Below are 20,000 nucleotides of genomic sequence, written 5' to 3' on the forward strand. Positions count from 1 at the left end.
GACAGCAGACTACCAGACCAGTGTAACTCCTTCCTACACAACAAGGACCAGTGGAGGTATATATACACACACACACACACACACACACACACACACACACACACACACACACACACTCCACACTCCACACTCCACACTCCACACTCCACACTCCACACGCCACACGCCACACGCCACACTCCACACTCCCCAACATTGGCGCGTATACTGTAAACATAGAAACATTTAGACCTTCTAGTCTTGTTCCAGAGCTTGTGAGTGTTGTGGTTTCTAGACAGGTTTCTATGAGGTTTATACAGTAGAGGTCTCTGTATGTGTCCTGGTTGAGTGTGTGTATGTGTGTGTGTCTATTAGAGAGACATGTGTATTCCTCTGGCGCCTTCTGTGAGATTGTAAGAATATACAATTCTGATCCTTCTCCTTAAACCCAGAGTCGGCCCAGACTTTGCTTACTGTAATGCCAGGATACAGTAATTTGCAGTATTCTGTCTCTCTCTCTCTCTCTCTCTCTCTCTCACACACACACACACACACACACACACACACGGCTTTCTCTATCCCTGTGGGGGGAGAAGCTGAATGCATGACCCTGCTCTCTGCTTTGGTCTATTATAAGACTTCTGGAAACTCTCCATGCAATAGATTCCTCAACTCTACTCTGCTCTGCCTGTTTCCACAGGGGGGGGGGGGGGGGGGGGGGGGGCAGAGAGAAAACGAGAAGGAGAGAAAGAGTATATAGATAGGGGATGGAGGAGTGAGTTAAACATAATAGGTTTATGGGGAGCAGCGAGAAGTCAAGTAGGGGAAAAAGAGGGGGGAGGTGGGAGATAGAGAGGGAGAGGGAGGGAGGGAGGGAGGGAGGGAAGGACAAGGGAAGGAGGGGGGGACAAGGGAAGCTGCACTGTAAAGAGACTTGCAGAAATGTGGAGAGCAAACGTGAAATAAAAAAACTGAGCAGGAGAAGACAGGAGGAGAGGGCAGAGGAAAGGAGGGGCAGTGACAAGGAGAGGGAGGAGGGGGGTGAGAGAGAGGAGAAGGAAGAAGAGGAAGAAGAGGAGGAGGAGGAGGAGGAGGGGAGAGGGCGAGAGATTCTGAGCGTGGTTGACAAGAGTGTGGCAAGACAATCAATTATGAGGGAAGTTTGGAGACTGGGTGGAAAGATCTGGACAAGGGGGAGGAGTAGAGAGGGGGGGTGAGGGAGGGAGAGAGTTGGAGCGAGGGGATGAAGGGGTGGAGCATAGGAAGGAGAGAGGTATGGAGGGAGTAGATTGGGGGGTTGCAGAGAGGAGGGACGAGTCTGAACTGAAGGGAAGGGGCTGGAGTTATGGCTGTGCGTCAATATCTGTCTATATTTAGGGTCTGTGAGAGCTGATTGTGTGTGTGTTTGTGTGTGTGTGTGTTTGTCTGTAGTATATAATAATAGACCACAAAGTGACCCCTGGTGGATTAAGTAGGGAGCACATCTGAGCGCTTAGGAGAAGTTGCTGTGTGTGTGTGTGTGTGTGTGCACATGCGTGGGTGTGCATATATAACGTGGGTGGATCCATCTCCCTGCAGATGTGAGATCGAGTCGACCCTGGAGAGGTTGAGGAAGCTGGAGAGAGAGCTGTACTCGAAGGAGAAGGAGCTGGAGGAGAGAGAGAGAAGACTGCGTCTGTGGGAGGAGAGACTGATGGAGAGATCCAATAACACTCCTGTAAGAACATCTGAACCGTCTGAAAATACTTGATCTGGATAAACCATAAAACATCTGCATGTTTCAACTACAGGCCGCCCAGGAACTTACAGAAACACGTGTCACTGTAAGTGCCTTCGTATCCATGCTGTAGTTTGACCCATCTCTCTCTCTTTTCTCCCGTTCCCTTCCCTCCCCTCCCCCCCCTCCTCTTTTCCCCTCTCCTTATCTCCTCTCTCCAGACCTCTTCCTCTCTATTCTCCACCACTCTCTCTAATCCCTCCACCAACCTCTCTCAGTTCTTCTCCAGCCCCATGGGCTCCACAGCCATCAGCTCAGAGTCCTTCTTCCGCTCCCAGTCCCAGGAGTCCAACAGCGCCGGGGTAAGCTGCCTCATCAGGACCCTCAGCAACGGAGACAGGGAGAGGGGGATGGACGGAGGGATGGAGAGGGGGATGGGGAGCTTGGAGGGGGGGAGGCTGCATGCCATGCTCAGGGGGTTCCAGGGGGTGCTCGGGGAGACGGAAGGAGGGATAGAGGAGAGAGGATGGGGGGAGACAGAGAGGGAGGACGGGGGGAGTATGGACGGGGGAAGCCTACAGGTCATGCTAAGCTCCCGGGGATTCGGAGAGAGAGAGGAAAGGGGGTGGGGAGAGAGAGAGAAGGGAGGGGGCCGGGGGGAGAGAGAGAAGGGGGGAGGGATGGAGAGGGCGCGAGTTACGACCACCATTCGGGGGTTCCAGGGGGGTCGAGGGGGAGAGGTGGAGGTGGAGGAGACGAGGGAGGGAGGGTGGGGGGAGACAGAGAGGGTGGAGGAGAGGCTGGAGGAGAGGGGGGTGGAGGGAGGGCGGATTCAGAGCATGCTCAGGGGGTTCCAAGGTGGGTTGGGGGGCTTTGGGGAGATGCTATCTCTGGACATTGATGATATACGGGGGATAGAGGGGCTGGGAGATATGGATATCAATATGAATATGGGCGATCTCAGGGTTGTAGGTCACGGGGTCAGGGGGGAGCGGAGCGACATGGGAGTTGTAGTCCATGGGGTGAGCCGGGGTGACTCTGGGGTACAGGTGAGCATGCGGTCCTCATCCAATCACACGTCCAACTCCACTAAGAGCTGCAGTGTGCGTCAGGGAACCAAAATCAACATGGCCGCCACTGCTATGGACATGATGGAGCTGGGCTGGTCTGACGACAGCGACTAGGAGATACTGACCGTGTACACACACGTATACACACACACACACACAGAAACACACAGACACACACGGCTCCATCTGAACTCGAAATCTGTCTGAGACATCAATTGGAGATTTGAATAAAAATGTTAAAGGTCCAGCATGTAGTTTTGTAGATGCATCAGCACTTTTCAATGGGTGCACATTTAAATGGAGAGTCTGACTTAGTGAGACTATTCATCAAGTGATCTCATTCCTTGATGGCTACCGATTTATCATGGCCATTTAGCACTATTTTAAAGCTAAAATCTACATACTGGACCTTTAATGTAACAGCACAGATTTGAAGTTAGGATTTGGCCTATAAAGAGCTGGGTACATACACACACTTATGTTTTATCCATGTTTTTTTTGTTTTTTTTCATCCAAACAAAATGTATTCAGACTCCTGTGTGTGAGGACTGTAGGGGAGAACACTGAAGCATCATGGGTAGTGTAGTGTTCTGACTGCTGATTGTCTTGTCATGTTGTCCTGGTGACTTCAAGCCTTTAAAGTGACAGTACAGTAAGTTAACCTGATGTGCCTTGTTAACTAGTGTTACAAACTGTAGAGAACGTAGAGCACTTGAAAGCAAACCCTTTGTAGAACTTCTAGAAGAGATGCCATCTATTTTCTGCTTTTAGATGGTTTATACATTTGATTTGTCCAAAACACTAAGCTTCGGAATGATTCATTCTTACTGTGATCAAATGTGTGAAAGTGTTTTGTTTTTTTTGCAACTCCCCCTTCTGTATAATTGTTGAACTTGTTTTTCAATAAACTTGGAAAAAAAAAAGACAGATGATCTCATTCTTTCAATCAATTCTTGCTTTTAATAGCACATCTTACAAAGGCTTAAGGAAAGGATGCAAGGAACTAAAAACAGGAACAAAAAACCTCTAAACGTACTTCAACAGCAGTCTTAAACCTAGTTTGACGGTGATATGTTATATGTGGTACAAAAAAAGGGAAAAACAGAGCTAGTAAATTAAAAAAATATACATTTCTTGCAACTTCTAACACACAAAGCAACATGACCCATACCCCCTACCCCCTACCCCCTACCCCCTCTGCCCTTCAGACACTGAGCAGCAGTGCCACCCCAGCCAACACCCACTTGGCAGGTCTCTCCCTGGTCTTGAGGCTGAAGGTCCAAACGTAGGTGGTACCCCTCAGCTTGGTCTTATACAGCGGGCACTCATAGATGTTCCTGGTCTCCTGACGGTCGTTGGGCATGGCGCGGACAGAGATGACCGGCATGGAGGGGGTTAACTCCTTCAGACGAGCCTCAGTGATTACCCCGCCCTGAGTGTCCCACCGCGCGCCTGAGGGAGAGGAGGAGGAGGAGGAGGAGAGGGGAGGAGGAGGAGGAGAGGGGAGGGAAGGAGAGGAGGAAAGGGGAGGGTAGGAGAGGAGGAGGATGCCATCGCTTTCACCGGTCCTATTTGTTCACATCAGCACAGATAAAAAGAGACAACAACTCTAGCAAGATTGTAACAAAACACGTCTTACCCCTGATAGGGTAGAGGACGGGAAAGAGAGAGAGAAAAAAAGAGAAGAGAGAAAAAGAGGAGAGGCATGCATCGACCTACCCTCCATATACAGTCCATATACGTAGGCTCCCTCTCTTGCTGGCTGGTTAAACTCCTCCTTAAACTTCTTGGTCACATCCACTGTCAGGTTCATCTTATCCAACGGCCACTCGTTCTTCCGGGCCAGAGACTGCATCACCGCTGGAGGGAGAGAGAGGGTGTGTGTGGGTGTGTTTGCATGTGTGTGTTTGCGTGTGTGTGTGTCTGTTTGCATGTGTCTGTGTGTGTGTGTATGTGTGTGTGTGTGTGTGTGTGTGTGTGTTACCTGTGAGGAAGGACTGAGGGTTGAAGAGGCCAGACAGCCAAACCACACTGGGCAGAGCCAGGTCCTGAGTCCAGCTGTCCAGCTCTCTACAGCGCAGTAATACATCATTATACCTGACAGAGAGAGGACAGACAGGCACTTTAATGGAACAGTATGATATAGGTCAAGTGATTAAAGTAATCTAACACACACACACACACACACATTCCATGGTGGTTATTATACAATTCACAGAAGCTTTGATAAGAACATAAATAAAGTAGGAGGGCAAAACTACAGTATTGTACCTCAACTTATTGAAGATGGCCAACATTGAGGTGATATTGAGGTGGAACTGTATGATTCCTTATCAATACTGTAAGCACACCTATTGAATTGACTAAACAATCCTCATTAATTCACCATTATGGTTATGATGATAGTCTATTTAAAGGTCCATTTCTTACATGAACTCCTTCGTCCATGGAATCTAATAGCTGATACAATATAGGATAAATGCCTTCCAGGACAGTGCAGCACTTGACAGAAAGACAAATACAGAGCAGAGGGGAGGACTTGCTCTCAAGATGCTCCTGTGTTTACATGATTCATATGGATGCTTACTGGTAGAGAAGCAACAACTGAGACAGTGTGGCCAGGACCAGGACCAGGCCCAGACAGACTCTGTCTAAATCATACCCAACACTTTCTGTACATCTGATACTGTCATATCATTTGGGTTGACCTGACAAGGGGTGCCATTGTGACATCATTTGTCCACCTGCGATTATGATGTCACCATAGAGGGAAGTGTATCTCCATGGCGATAACAACATATAAAAGTCAAGGTCACAGAGTTTTCAGACAGAGCACCATTTGCTTGTTCAAGGACACATCCTACTATCTCTGATTTCAGTAGATTAATAATTCCTTGTTTTAACTATTAGACCTGGCTATGGGTCAAACCCAAAGCGGAACGGAGGTTCCAGAAGTAGACGGACCTCAGAAGGAGGCAGAAAAAGCCAGAAAAAAGCCAAATGAAAGACAGAAGAGTGGACAGAGTGTTGTAGTGTTTTTTCAACTCCTGACAATGTTAACCTGCTGTGGAGGCCAACGCCTGGGCAAAAGCTGCCCTGAGGCTGAACGCTGTGAGAACTCTGACACCGGTAAGTGTTAGGAGGAGTCTTAAGTCATTTCCAGCTACACATTTAAATTCTGCTTGTGAAATGTGCAGAACTAAGTTGATCAAGTGACATAAGTGATTCATAAGCAACAATTCTGTATCTCAATGATTTCTACAGACAATGACCAACTATCTGGAGGCGATAACGAAAGGAAAGAAACCAAATCTAATCATAAGAAATCGACAGCCAACGGCAAAGGGAAAAAGGTCAAAGGTAAAAGACGTCACCAGAGAAAAACGGACAGGACAAGAGGTCAAAATGCTAAGTCACCCCAGGACCCTACAGCCCGGAGACGGAGACCTGTAAGTCAACATCACCAAATCTACTGGAATATAACACTTTGATGTGTTCTCTGCCTCTACAGCCAGGGTCAGGTAATGCCCAGCACCTACAGGCTCCAGTGGTGGAAATCAGGCCCGATTCTCCACAATCCAGGAAATCAGCCAAGGTGAGACCCTGACTCTTACTGTGTGTGTTGTAGACAGGTACAGATGTCTAGAGATGCAGTAGCATTGCCTGTCCCTCTGACCTCAACTCAACCACCTCTCTTTTCATTCTGACAGGCTTCAACCTCGACGTCTAAAAGCTCTCTGACCAGGAACTCGGCCTCGCCTCAGACAGACTGGCAGCTACCCGGCGTGCCAGATCTGACACCAAACAACAAGACACCATCCAAGACTGAGCCAAGACCGACCTACGAGATTTATTATGGGCTGACCGACAAGGATGGCAATGGACTGACCTACGAGAATGACGATGGATTGATTGATGAGTTTATCAATGGAGTGTTTGACACGGTTGAACATGGACTGACTGACGGTACTGACGCCAGCCTGACTGACAAGGTTGACAGTGAGCCGACTGACAAGACCGCGTGGACATTCCACAGCGAGTGGGAACTCCCCAGCGAGTTTGCTGACAAGGGCGACTCCTACCTGTACTTCATTTAGAAAATAATTTGAAAACTCCATGGATAAATAAAGACCTTTATCCTTGAAATTCTATCTTTGTGTTCATCCATGGTGGTTATTATATGGTTATTATATCATTTTCTCATGACCTCTGAAGTTCACTCACAGAAGCTTTGATAAGAACATAAATAAAGTAGAAGGGCAATACTACAGTATTTTACCTCAACTTATTGAAGAGGGCCAATATTGAGGAGATATTGAAGTGGAACTGAATGATTCCTCATTAATACTTTATACACACACACACACACACACACACACACACACACACACACCACTGTGCCAGGCTGTAGGTAGAGGGGTAGGCCAGCTTGGTCCAGGTGTCAGGGACGTTGTCAAAGAACAGATTTGTCTGTATCTGCTCCATCTCTGAGGAGATAGCCAGCTCACCCTGACAGAGAGAGAGAGTCAATCAATTAGTTTCTGTAATTACCTTTAACTTAATTAATTTAAGTCATTATTTTTCTTCTAATTAAGTCTCATGGAGATAACCAGCTCACCCTGATAGAGACAATCAATTAATTGCTGTGTCCCCTCATTTGCCTTAAAGTTAATTCAAGGTAAACCCGAAAAGTTAAGTGAGTGTGTTCATGCTTGCTCTCTCTCACACACACACACACACACACACACACACACACAGAAACACAGAAACACACCTTTAGCCCCAGGTCGAGCTCCTTGAGTGAGCGGCGTATCTCGTAGATGAGCGTGTTCATGCGTTCACACTCCTGGAAGCAGACCAGTATGTAGGGCGAGCGCTCTGCTGTCTTCGAGGTGATGTCTGACATGTTGTATTCTTCTGGAAGCTTCTCCAACACCTCATCTAGGATCTGCTTTACCTGAGAGGGCAAGGAAGAACAACAACAACAACAATGTGGCTGTGTCTCTGTGTGTGTGTATGTGTGTGTATGTGCGTGTGTGTGTATGTGTGTGTGCGTGTGCATCACACACCTTCTCCTCCATGGTCTGCGAGGCCCCCTCCCCCATGACAGCATCAGGTGACTGCAGCTCCAGGAGTGTGTGGAACAGGTTATCTGAGGTCACCGTCAGAAACTCGATCTCCGCGTTGGGGTGTAACCCATAATGCACTGGGCTCTCGTGGGGGAGCATCTCGTCGATGTATCCATGGTAACCCTGGTGAATGAATAAATGACTGAATTAATGAATGAATTATTAAATGAGTGAATAAATGCATGCAGGGATGCATAAATGAGTTAATGTTATCCATCATTGTGCAATGTTGCTTTATGCAACCCAGGATTACAGGATCATCTTCATAAACATCATCGACATTATCCTCCTCCTCATCATCATCACCATCATCATCAATCGTGTTTAGTAATGAATCCAGTTACCTGGTAGTCCAGGTTGGAGGGAACCACGAAGCCCGGAGTCAGAGCCAACTTTCTGTCAAACTAGCAGAATACAAAGAGATGAAATTGATTAGCTTTTCAATGGCAGTTTGACAAATTAGTAACTTAGGTACAAATGCAGGGCCAGAAGAATCAAGACACACGCACACGCACACGCACACGCACACGCACACACACACACACACACACACACACACACACACACACACACACACACACACACACACACACCTGGTTGGGCTGCATGTACTCCTCCAGGTAGGTTCTGCAGAGCCTCCTGTCCCAGTCATCAGTGATGTGACCTCCGTACATGATCTCCCCAAACAGATACCGCAAGTCCTCCCATGGGACCTTCATCATCATCATCATCATCATCATTACCACCACCACTACCATCATCATCTTCAACATCATCATCATTATCACTATCATCATCATCGCGTGCACACACACACACACACACACACACACACACACACACACACACCTGTGAGTTGGCCTCCAGGTAGTTGTAGAGGACGTTGACAGATATGGTGAGGTCTCCCGTGTTGAAAGGGTACTTCCTGTTCCAGCCCTGAGGACCAAACTTCCTCCTCTCAGCCACGCAGGCATGGAAGTAACACAGGGAGAACAGGATGGTCTTAAACTCCTGCTCCCTGCTGCACTGGTCCAGGATGTCCTGCAGAGAGACACAGAGGAGGAGAGGAGGGGGGGGAGAGAGGGAGGGAGGGAGAGAGAGAGAATTTACCTAATGTCATTCCTTTACGCACATTTCTCAGAGTTTATGTTCCACACAGACACACTCGAGTGCGCACCCCCCCACACACACCTGGTCAAAGTTGTCCAGAGCAGCGTGCAGGTTGGCATGCATGCCTGTGGGAGGCTCATTAGTGATCTTGATGGCGTTCTCCAGGATGCCCTGTATGAGGCAATATGTATGAGGCAATATGCTTGTATGTGTATATGTGTGTGTGTGTGTGTGTGTATGTGTATGTGTAAGACAGAGAGAGCGCGTGTACAGTACCTGGGGGATGATGTGTTCCTGTGGTGTAGGGGCAGGCTCGGCACTCATAAACACTCTGTAGTCCTGGTGACTGCCCTCACAGCAGCGTTCTAGAAGCTTCTCTAACGTGCCCAGCCAACGAGCCACCAGGTGGATGTTCTAGAGCCGAGGAGAGAACACAAACACACGCACAGTCTTAAGAAAGATACACACTCTAACACGTCTAACCCCAACCACTCACCCATACACCCCCCCCCCCTCTCTCTCTCTCTCTCTCTCACACACACACACCTGGAGGATGACCCAGTGCCCCTCTTTAGCAGCCTTCTCCATGGCGATCTCGGCCACAGCCTCCTGTCCCTGACCCAGAGACACGTTGTGCAACTTCCCCAGGTCGATGGTGAAGCCCAACTTCCTGCCTGTTACCATGGAAACCACAGGATGAGAGGTGGACCAGGATGTGTGTTTGTAAACCAAAGACGATGCACAGTAGTCACACATTTCATATATAGTGTGTGTGTGTGTGTGTGTATACCCAGTGACTCCACATCTTTCAGCGGGTCCACTCCAGGTGAGAGGATGAAGAACACAGGCGAGGCAGGACCACTCTCTCTGAACGACTTGGCAAACTCTGTCTTCCTGCCCTCAGTGTACTGTACCCCCAACTTCTCCTCCACAAAGCTCCTACAGAGAGAGAGAAAGAGGGGGAGGGAGAGAGAGAGAGGAAATAGAGAGATAGTGTAAGGAGAGAGAGAGATGGGAGAGAGGATCATTTACTTCCTTCATAGACATGTATAGGCCAGGAGTTAGGTGAGGAGAGAGAGGAGAGGGGGAGAAGATGGAGGAGAAGAGGATGAGAGTGGTCACCTGACGGCGTAGGTCATCCTGTCTGGTCTCAGGGCTCTCATCATGATCAGTTTCTGGAGAGAACTCTTTCCTTTCCACTCCTGAGGGAACTTCTCTTTCTCCGGACATTCCGACTCCACCACCTTCTTCCAGCGTTTAGGAGAGCCCTCGATGTCGCGGTCCAAACCACGGAACTCATCTGTGAAACTCATTGTCTAGAAGAAAAATATAATATCACTATGTCACATCTGGTTCCTCCAACCTCTCTGTGCTGTAATCCATCTGAAGATGTTCATGTGCTGTACTAAATAAGTGTGAATACAGGATGTGTAGTGTGTGTGTGTGTGTGTGTGTGTGTGTGTGTGTGTGTGTGTGTACCTTGATAGCGCTCCAGGCAGAGTTAGACAGAAAGTCCACAAGAGAGACATAGGTGTGGTCAATGTTGAATCGGAGCAGGAAATCTAGTTCACGTACATCTATCTGCTTACTCATCAGCAACAACTGGAGGGAGAGAACATACTGTTAGAGCCAGGACACACATGCATGCACACACACGCACGCACACAGACACACACACCTGAAAGGCCAGCTGGGCTGTGAAGGTGAGCTTGTCTTTCTCAAACAGGCCTCTGTTGATGTAGTTGAAGGTGGAGTAGGTGATGCCGTCTATGAGTGTGTTCACTCTGCTCCTGACGTCCTCACACACCTCCGCTCCCTCCACCGCCTTGTGGAACACCACGTTAAATGCCTGAGAAAGAGAGAGAGGGAGAGGGGAGAAGGAGAAAGAGATTGAGGATCATTTTAAAGATAACTGGAACAGTCGGGTTGCGGTACACTGGGTTGAATGGTCTGTATTGGTTTTACCTTGAGGCTGAACTGGTACGTGTTCTGGTCTATACTGGTACCTTGAGCCTGAACTGGTACATGTTACTGGTCTATACTGGTACCTTGAGGCTGATCTGGTACATGTTACTGGTCTATACTTGTACCAAGTGTTGGGGAGTAGTTCCACTACATGTAGCTCAACTATTAGTTTAACTCTATGTTGCTGTAGCTTGGTTTTAGTTAAACTAAATTCAAATCTTAGCAGTAGTTAACTACTTATTTTTTTCTCCATGTAGCAATGTAGCGAACTACACTCACTACTCACCGCCCAAAAGGAAATAAATAGGAAATATATTTATATTCCTTGGACTTCAAAATGGCCTCCCACCCCCCTCTTTCCACTTGGTTGCAGCTCACTCTCTCTCTTCATTTTCTATTTCACTGAGTTGCGCGCCTTCTTCTGTAACACACACACTGTTTTGTACCAGTCGCAGTACACTATGGACCAGGACCAAAACGACACAGAAACAGCATGCCCATAATTAAGCAAATTTATGAAACTAACCAGTCCCACCGAAAAGACTTGTGTTCACATGTGAGCTGTGCAAAGTTAATACACTTTCCACAGCAAAGACGTCGAACACAAACTTAAAAACACATATGAAGGTGAGTTTGTTAGCTAGCTAGCTGCTCAGTACAGTAGACGTCTCGTAGCTAGCCTAGCAAGCTCGCTATTTTAGCTAGCTAAATATCTGCGTCATTTACACTCAAATGGAAAATGTTCGCTAATGGAATAAGGGATCTTGCAAGATTGTGATGAGAGTTGGTAGTGTGACCTAGATTATCTATAATTACTAAATGGACTGCAAATATGCATAAACACTTATCTGTAATTGAATGGATTGTCGGAATACATTTTCTGAGTAGCTCCCCCAACACTGGTTGTACCTTAAGACTGAACTGGTACATGTGTAATGGCAAAACATGTATTTGTACTATTTTGCTTAAGTCATATATGAAATGTATTGACCTTATTGTGACCCAATGTACTTTGTTATTTTCCATTATGTGACTGAAGAAGAACCAACACTGACTGCTCCTTCTCTCATATCAGAGATGTTATGTGACCTTGGAACACTCCTAACTGAAAGCTGAGGTTTGAGATAGTGGCTCACAACGCCTACACTTCTTTCCCAGCTTCTCTATCAGCAAACAGGTGCAAGATATGTTTACCCCTAGACCTATGACCTATGACGTACGAGCATTGGAGTAAAGGAGGATCCTCTTCTCAGCCACAGCATCCTCTTCTCATCCACACTGTTGGTGAAGGAATGCTGATCCAGCTTTAAACAATGTTGTTTAAACTTTGTATATGCATTAAAACTCTCAACTGAGACCAAACATTGTTTATTGTTGTTCACTGAAAGATTTCCATCACACATGTAACTGGTCTGTACTGGTACCTTGAGGCTGAACTGGTACATGGGGTGGATCTTATTGAGGTCGTTCACGATGAAGTAGAGCAGAGAGGATCTGACGGCTACAGGACGATAGTGTTCTCTGGCCTCGTTGATCTTCAACTCGTTTACCTTGGCCTCCAGCACCTAGAAGATGAGGAGGATGAGTGGGAGAGGGACGGACACACACAAACACAGACAATCTTTGACACACACACACAGGCACCTTCATCTCGATCTCAGCGGCGGTGTGTTTGGTGGTCTCTAGCTTCTCCACCAGGACGTTGTCTCCCAGGAAGTTGCTCTCAGCAGCAGACAGTCTGGTCAGGAGCTCGTCTTCTAGAAGCTTCAGCTCAATCTTAAACAGGTTCTGCTGCATGGTCAGGTCGCTCTGTCAACCCAAACACAACCGTTAGAACCATAACCACAGCTTCTTGAGATGGGGAGAGAGGGGAAGGCCACCTTGAGGTGTTTGTGAACAGAGAGTGTAGCAGAGAGAGGTAGATGGAGAGAGAGGTGAGAGAAGGAGAGAGGACAGGAGGTAAGGAGAGATGAGAGAGGTAGATACAGTTGTGGAAGTAAATGAAACAAATAAGCACTTTGTGTCTAATCGTTTGTATTTTATTTCCATGTTAATGCTGCTATTATCAATCATTATATACTACTTCACAATTATTTACCTCACAAGTGTTAATTGTATACCTTGTTCACTGAAATGATCTAACTAACTGAAAACAACAGGGCGTCTCTTGTCTGAGAGAAAGTGACCAGTGGAATGTGGAGACGACTGTAACTCATGTAACTCCATCCAGCTATTTATCTCTATTGTGGTTGTTTGTGTCCTGCTATAAAATGTTCTGTCGGAGTGGAGACCGGCAGAGAGAATCACATCATTCTGCAGACGGTTTCTCTGTGTTGATTGATTTGTCTCTCCTTATTGCAATACAATTGAATAAAGACATTTTACTTCATCACACTGGAACCTGAGTGAAGACTGAAATTTCTTCTACACAGTATAGAAACAGAGGGGTAGAATGAGACAGAAGGAAATGAAGAAACAAAGATCCAGAGAGGAGAGGGGACAGGGGAGGGTCTCAGATTCCCAGCCCACCTTGAGGTGCTCCAGGTCGGGTCTCTCCAGGTCGACCACCTGGGCCAGGAGCTGGTCCTCCAGACCGTCCCTGGTCACAGTGAAGTTGATGAGCGTGGTCTGGGCCTGGATCTCTGGCTTGTAGTGAGGGTTAGCCAGCTTAGTGTGGAGGATCAGCTTGAACGCTGGGTTGAAGAAACACTCCTTATCTCCAACCTTTATACAACTACAGTAAGAGAGAGAATGAGAGAAATGGGGGAGGGGGAGGAGAGGGAGTTTTTTTTAGGGGCGCTTACCTCCAGATCTGTTTATTCAAAAATAATGTGTGTGTGCATTTGTCATTGGTGTGTGCGTGTGTGTGTGTGTGTTACCTGCCCTTCTTGATGGTGTGTCGTCCCAGTAGAGGGTCTATGACAGGGTCGATGGTCTCCTCCAGGTTCTCGATGAGGACAGGATCTCCTGTCACCACCGCCTGCTCTATCACATCCACATAGCTGGAGGGAACAGCAGGAACATATGAAGGGTTCAAGGCAAGCTGAGAATAATCAACCAAAACATAGTCCTTCCCTTCACCGTCAAATGCGAACACACAAAACAGTCAAAATCACACTTATCATGTCCACACCAGACAACAAAACATTTCACCCACCCTTTCTGATCCAGGCTGACCACCTTGAGGTCCAAGCCATAGCGACTCTTGATCCACTTGATGCCCTGCAGCTGGGGGTCTATGAGGAGGGGCCATCGCTCACCTGGGAGTAGACACACAAAGATACCACAGTGATGTCATCAACCTACCAATCCTCTAGGAAATATATCTGTACTGGGACCCAAATGGAACTACTCCAATAGTCTAAAATGGCTTCCTCTCCTTGTCTCCTCTCCTTCACCCTTCATGTGTAATACTTCATCTCATTCTAGTCACTCACAGTTGGTGAGGATAGTCGCGTTCTGTGTGGACATCTTGTCTCCCGGCAACCCCTCGTTGTTCCACTGGGCGATGGTAGCATCATCAGTGAGCATAGACACAGGGTCCAACCCCTCTGTCATAGGGATGGGGATCTGAGAGGGATGGAGGACAGGAATGCAAGGATGGAGGGGAGATTGTTGACGGTTCCTCATTAATCGAGAGCACAACAGTCTAGCTGCTATGTTGTTCCTTGTAACATCTGAATAACTGAAGTTGTGTAAAAACAGTCCAACAACAGTTATTATCACTGACCTTCTGGCTGCGTAGGAAGGGCATCCACAGGTTCTCCAGCAGATCTAGTCTGTATTTCTTGGAGAAGGATCCGGCGTAGGAGATAAACGCTGCTGTCAGCAGAACATCTCCACACAGAGTCTCCTCCTGCTCATGGTACTGGGCTACGGTGTGGGCCCAGCGAACGTTCTCACTCTGAAACACACGTGTCAATCACACACACATACATACACTATAGACAGCGGACACACACTCCACCTATGCCCTGCATTAGTGTCCTATAACTGTATCAACAAGCAGAGTATCCACCTCCAGGCCTTTGACCAGGCGATTGGCCAGTTCGATGGTCTTGTTGGTGCAGTTGACCTCGTCCTGACACCGAAGCTTCTCAGAGGTGGCTCTCTCGAATGCAGAGGTCAGAATTTCCAGGCTGCTGTCCAATTCCTGCAACACACACACACAAACACAGACACACACAATGGTCGGACTGAGAGAGGGAAATAGAGAGAGAGGGAGAGAGAGAGGGACAGAGAGAGGGGGGAGGGAAGAATGCTAGATAGAGGGACTCACAGCTAGTTTCTTTCTGATAGCTTCTAGTTTGTCTGCAGCCTCTGCCAGGTCAGCATTAGCCTGAGACAGACACAACTTCTTCACCTCCACCTCACAGAACACCTGAGGAAGAAAACACACATGATAACACTTACTGTAAACACACACACACACACACACACACACATACACTCAAGCGCACACACATAACACCACCCTATATAACCTTTGACAAATATCTCCTAGATCACAATATTAGAGAGAGATCATTGATGAGACAGATTAATTACTTACATACATCTACAGGAGGCAGCAGGAGAGGAGAGGAAAATGACACTGTGAGAGAATAGCCCAACCTACAGTATCACACATCAGAACATCATTATCATACCTATCATGTTCAGAAACCCACATGTCAACAGGTGGTGGAGTGTATGGAATGAGTTTCTGAAAGAACAGGTGTGTGTATATGTCTGATATTTATACTGTGTGTTTGTATGTACAGATATACAGTGTGTGTGTGTGTACCTCGTGAAAGCGTACGATGTTGATGACCCAGGCACAGAGGCCGGCGGCGGCGGAGGATTTGAGTCTGACGAACTCTGGGTTGAACTCTGGGTCACTGAGGTACTCATCTCTCACACACCGCACAGTCACATCAGGGATGTGCTCCTTGTCAAAGTTCACCAGCGCCTGCAGGAAATCATCCACCTGCAGGGGGCGACAGAGACTTCTACAATTACGTTGCACATACAAATGGTGGCTGTGTCATTGCTGTATTATAACCCCATTCAAAACCGCTGGCTAAGCAATTGAAATAATGCCCAAAGATAATGAGTGTGGCATGTCTCCCTCACCTTGCTCATGACCACCTTGGCAGCCTTCCAGCTGCGGTCTTTGGGGATGCGTCCGTGAGGAGACATCAGCACCAGGACAGCAGCCGACACATTAGTCACTATAGCTGGAGGGTTGGGGAACGTCCTCAACTCTGTCAGGTTCAACTGCACACACGCACACGCACACACACACACACACACACACACCCATACATACAGTATCAGGATGTGTGAAAAGACCTATAAGAATTGTGTATGTATGTGTGTGTGTGTGTGTGTGTGTGTGTATTACCCTGTTAAGTGTATTGAGGGCTGCGTTTGCGGCCTGTAGCGCAGGTTCAGCCTTAGCCAGGTCCTCTTCACTCTCCTGCTGCTGCTTAGTCACCTCAGCCTGGATAGTTTTCACCTGAGGAACCCAAAGTGTGTTAGTGCTGTGCTCGAACTAAAGGTTGAGACCACTGTTAAGTCCCCCACTCCACCAGAGGGCACACTAACTCACCTTCTGCTCCTCTGCGTCGGCCACAGCTCTCTCCTGGCTGAGCTTGTCCGTCTGTTGTCCAATCTTAGAGATGAGAGCTTCAGTATCTGCGTTCCTCTGCCACAGCTCTACCTCCTGCACTGCTAACTTAGCCTTCAGATCCTCCACCTGAGAGAGAATAGAGAGTTGTATGTGTGTGTGAGTGTGTGTGTGTGTGTGTGTGCGTGTGCGTGTGTGTGTGTGAGTGCGTAAGTGCGCATGCTGACCTGTGAAGCCGTGGTCTGTAGTTTCTGCAGGCCATTCTCCAGCCTCTCCATCTTCTGGGTCAGCTCTCTGCGTTTTTTCCCCAGCAGGTTGCCATAGAGCTTCATAAACTCCAGGAAGCTCTTGGGCGTGGTGTAATTAAAGTGCTTCTCACTCTGTTGGTACTTCACACTCACCTAGGGCCAGATAAACAAGGATTGGACAGAGGTGATGATGTCACAGAGGAAACCAGGAAGTGAAAATGCTAGTCACTGTGCTGGTCGTTGTAAACGCTCACCTCGTTGACACTAGTATGGGCGAAGGAGATAAACTCACTGATGGATGCTCGCACTGCCGGCTGGGGGGGGGGTTGAAACACACACATGGATGAAATGAAAAATGGCAGAGCTGACTTTTATTTTGACAGTCTGTGTGTTATGCTATGCTATGCTATGCTAGGTGTGTGCTAACGGCTAACCTCCAGTCCAGGGATCTTCTCTATGAAGGTGGTGCTGACAGACTCTAGGGCCAGCTGGGGCCAGGAGTGGAACCAGTCTATGGCTGTACAGTTCACCAGGGCCGGGAACTTCCGCGCACGCGTCCGCAACGTGAACCCTACCGGAGAGAAACACAGCACCACCTAGAGGAGAGTGGACCACAGAGTAGATAAAAATAGTAGTAAAGGTAAATAAAGATGAACCAATCAGAGTGTAATAATACTACAAAAAAGACCCTTTCTTGGCCAATAAAAAGCCCAGACCTTGAGTTGTCGTCGTATCCTCTCTATGAAGAAGCTCCAGCAGTTGTCTCTGGTGTCCAGCAGTCCCAACCCTCTCAGCTCCATACGGATGGACGTCACGATCATGTCCACCTCCTCCTCACTGAACAGGTCTGGGATGTCCCCTACACAACAGTATAGAGTGCGCATTAGGACACACAATAGTGAAAATATCAGTGGAATACTATCCCTAAAACCATTGGGAAAAAAACTGAAAAATCAAGACACTGCACCTGATGCCAGCATGTCGTTGATGAGCACCAGGAAGCGTTCGTCTGGTATCTGGGCGTCTGTGTGGAGGAAGACGGTACCGATGTTCTTCACCCCCACCTTGATGTACAATGCTGCTATATCACTCTGCGGGGGGGGGGGGGGGGGGGGGAGGATAGAGAGGAGAGAGAGAAGGGTGGAAGGAGGGATAAGGTGTGCGAGTAGAAAGCAAGAACAGAGAGAGAGAGAGAGGGAGGGGTTATGGGAGTATGAGCAGGACATGACCTGGGAAAAAGTAAAAAGTCAAAGACTAACAAGTGCTTGACTGTGGCCATATTTCAGCTCACTGTATGACAAAGTAATAGAGTGCAGTGTGTAGTCCTACCCGTAGGTCGTTGATGCCGTAGCCCTTCCTCAGGGTGATCTGGAACACCTCCAGCAGGCTGAGGAAGGCTGCCAGGCGACACAGACTCTGCTTCCCACTGCCCCCCACCCCCACCAGCAGGGCATTGCCATGGGGAGCCTCCAGGATACGACTGATACGACACCTGCACACAGACAGGGGTGTGAGAGTGTGTGTGTGTGTGTGTGTGCGTGCGTGTGTGTGTGATGTTGAACAGCCACAATGTGAGTATCAGTGTGTGTGTGTGTGTGTGTGTGTGTGTGTGTGTGTGTATGCTTGCGTGTGTGCGTGCGTGCGTCTCTCACACATGCTGCATGGCTTCCTCGAACAGCACCAGGTTCATGACAGCGTGCAGCTCGTTGTAGTGTTCCAGAGCATCAGTCAGGGTCTTATGGAGCTTCTCCCAGTCTGAGGCCTAGTGGCAGAACCACAGAGAGAGAGAGAGAACATAGAGATACAATGATAGAAGCAATGAAAGGGCAGAACCACAGAGAGAGAGAGAGAACATAGAGGTACAATGACAGAAGCTGAGACAAGAGGTATCATTCGCTAACATCGAGACTAACCTGGTGGTAGCGAGGCTCCCCCATTCCCAGGGCGAAGTGGCAGTACACCAGGGGTTGGTGGATGAAGATGGACTCATCAATACCCTGCAGGTTGGAGGGATAGGGAGAGATGGATAGAATGAGAGAATAGAGAGATAAATAGGTTGAGAGGCAGAGACAGTACATACTGTATACAGCCAGCCAGTCAGCTCTTCGACTCGAGGCTACATCAAATCAGACGGTTTCACAGTGTCAGCTGCTCCTGAATTCACCACCCTCGTAAGGTGATGACGGTGTCTCTCTCACCTCAAAGTATCTCTTCCCAGTGTCCAGTAGGATCTTGTTGAAGAGCTCCACGTCCTTCTCCTCCATCAGTTTGTCAGAGTAGACACGAGAGCTCTCGTGGAGCCAGAGGTGGACCAGGTCTATGACGTAACGCACACACTCTGGCAGAGCAAACAGAATACCCTACAGAGAGAAGAGAGAGAGGTTAGAAGAACACTTTTTTTTCCAGTGTGTGTGTGTGTGTGTGTGTGTGTGTGTGTGTGTGTGTGTTACCTGGAAGATGTTGGAGAGGTCTCGGAGGTTGAAGATGTAATGGAAGCGTATGGCCGTAGGGAGGAAGTTCTGACTGATCTTCTGATGGAGACAGATGGCTGCCTGGATGAACAGAGAGAAGGGAGGATGAGAGGATGGAGAGAAGGATGGATGGATAAAGTAGATACATAGATGGATAGATACAGCAGAGGATACCTGGATGAGTGTTCCAACGGAGCGAGAGACCCCGTAGCTGAAGCCCCCCTGGAGGAAGTGAGCTGACAGGATGCTAGTGAAGATGGTGGCTAACGCCTCAGCGCTAGGGAAATGAACTGCAAACACTGAGAAATGCCTCTGAGAGAGGAGAGACAAAGAGAGATAGAGTTTAGTAGTGTGTGTGTGTGTGTATTTACCTGAAGTCTGTGATGTGTGTGTGTGTGTGTGTGTGTGTGTGTGTGTGTGTGTGTGTGTGTGTGTGTTACCTGTAGTCTGGGGTGAACAGAGAAGCTCCCTGCTGTAGGGTTCATACAGGTGATATACTGGCAGTTATGGATCTCCTTCAGCACCAGCCTCTGTCTATCATACCTGAATAGGCAGACACATTCACTATAATACTAAAGTCATTCAATTAGATTCCTCCCATACGTCCTTGACTTGGTATTACCTTCAGGTTAGCATAAACTGAAACAACATCTTCAAGTAAAATGGCATTCTGAGAGAGCAAGCTAACCTTTGACCTATC

General features: G+C 48.0%; 2 protein-coding genes across 2 annotated transcripts in view; one reads left to right on the forward strand and one right to left on the reverse strand.

Annotated features, from left to right (window-relative positions):
- LOC310819239 (mitogen-activated protein kinase kinase kinase 20-like) overlaps positions 1-2,880 on the forward strand; it is a gene marked incomplete at both ends in the record, with an annotated part of 8,704 nt that extends 5,824 nt beyond the window's left edge. Inside the window, 4 exons of the mRNA XM_083690483.1 lie at positions 1-56; positions 1,558-1,696; positions 1,918-2,184; positions 2,746-2,880. The exon at positions 1-56 is cut by the window's left edge and continues 51 nt beyond it. Coding sequence (XP_083546609.1) covers positions 1-56; positions 1,558-1,696; positions 1,918-2,184; positions 2,746-2,880 — 597 coding nt within the window. The remainder of the gene's footprint in view (positions 57-1,557; positions 1,697-1,917; positions 2,185-2,745) is intronic.
- Positions 2,881-3,970: 1,090 nt separating this feature from the next.
- dnah9l (dynein, axonemal, heavy polypeptide 9 like) overlaps positions 3,971-20,000 on the reverse strand; it is a gene marked incomplete at both ends in the record, with an annotated part of 32,825 nt that continues 16,795 nt past the window's right edge. Inside the window, 41 exons of the mRNA XM_083690484.1 lie at positions 3,971-4,218; positions 4,486-4,626; positions 4,751-4,863; positions 7,160-7,275; positions 7,541-7,723; positions 7,836-8,018; positions 8,240-8,299; positions 8,489-8,608; positions 8,745-8,936; positions 9,087-9,176; positions 9,282-9,419; positions 9,552-9,679; positions 9,796-9,944; positions 10,128-10,321; positions 10,485-10,607; positions 10,684-10,854; positions 12,395-12,535; positions 12,615-12,779; positions 13,500-13,704; positions 13,850-13,972; positions 14,128-14,230; positions 14,408-14,540; positions 14,701-14,874; positions 14,989-15,123; positions 15,250-15,351; positions 15,757-15,939; positions 16,086-16,229; positions 16,357-16,470; positions 16,564-16,710; positions 16,809-16,982; positions 17,084-17,143; positions 17,264-17,425; positions 17,546-17,688; positions 17,797-17,920; positions 18,159-18,321; positions 18,482-18,591; positions 18,743-18,826; positions 19,028-19,189; positions 19,280-19,381; positions 19,475-19,612; positions 19,741-19,843. Of these exons, the coding sequence (XP_083546610.1) occupies positions 3,971-4,218; positions 4,486-4,626; positions 4,751-4,863; positions 7,160-7,275; positions 7,541-7,723; positions 7,836-8,018; positions 8,240-8,299; positions 8,489-8,608; positions 8,745-8,936; positions 9,087-9,176; positions 9,282-9,419; positions 9,552-9,679; positions 9,796-9,944; positions 10,128-10,321; positions 10,485-10,607; positions 10,684-10,854; positions 12,395-12,535; positions 12,615-12,779; positions 13,500-13,704; positions 13,850-13,972; positions 14,128-14,230; positions 14,408-14,540; positions 14,701-14,874; positions 14,989-15,123; positions 15,250-15,351; positions 15,757-15,939; positions 16,086-16,229; positions 16,357-16,470; positions 16,564-16,710; positions 16,809-16,982; positions 17,084-17,143; positions 17,264-17,425; positions 17,546-17,688; positions 17,797-17,920; positions 18,159-18,321; positions 18,482-18,591; positions 18,743-18,826; positions 19,028-19,189; positions 19,280-19,381; positions 19,475-19,612; positions 19,741-19,843 (5,743 nt within the window). The remainder of the gene's footprint in view (positions 4,219-4,485; positions 4,627-4,750; positions 4,864-7,159; positions 7,276-7,540; positions 7,724-7,835; positions 8,019-8,239; positions 8,300-8,488; positions 8,609-8,744; positions 8,937-9,086; positions 9,177-9,281; positions 9,420-9,551; positions 9,680-9,795; positions 9,945-10,127; positions 10,322-10,484; positions 10,608-10,683; positions 10,855-12,394; positions 12,536-12,614; positions 12,780-13,499; positions 13,705-13,849; positions 13,973-14,127; positions 14,231-14,407; positions 14,541-14,700; positions 14,875-14,988; positions 15,124-15,249; positions 15,352-15,756; positions 15,940-16,085; positions 16,230-16,356; positions 16,471-16,563; positions 16,711-16,808; positions 16,983-17,083; positions 17,144-17,263; positions 17,426-17,545; positions 17,689-17,796; positions 17,921-18,158; positions 18,322-18,481; positions 18,592-18,742; positions 18,827-19,027; positions 19,190-19,279; positions 19,382-19,474; positions 19,613-19,740; positions 19,844-20,000) is intronic.

The sequence above is a fragment of the Argentina silus genome, assembly GCF_951799395.1.
Source record: "Argentina silus genome assembly, chromosome: 18".
Lineage (NCBI taxonomy): Eukaryota > Metazoa > Chordata > Actinopteri > Argentiniformes > Argentinidae > Argentina > Argentina silus.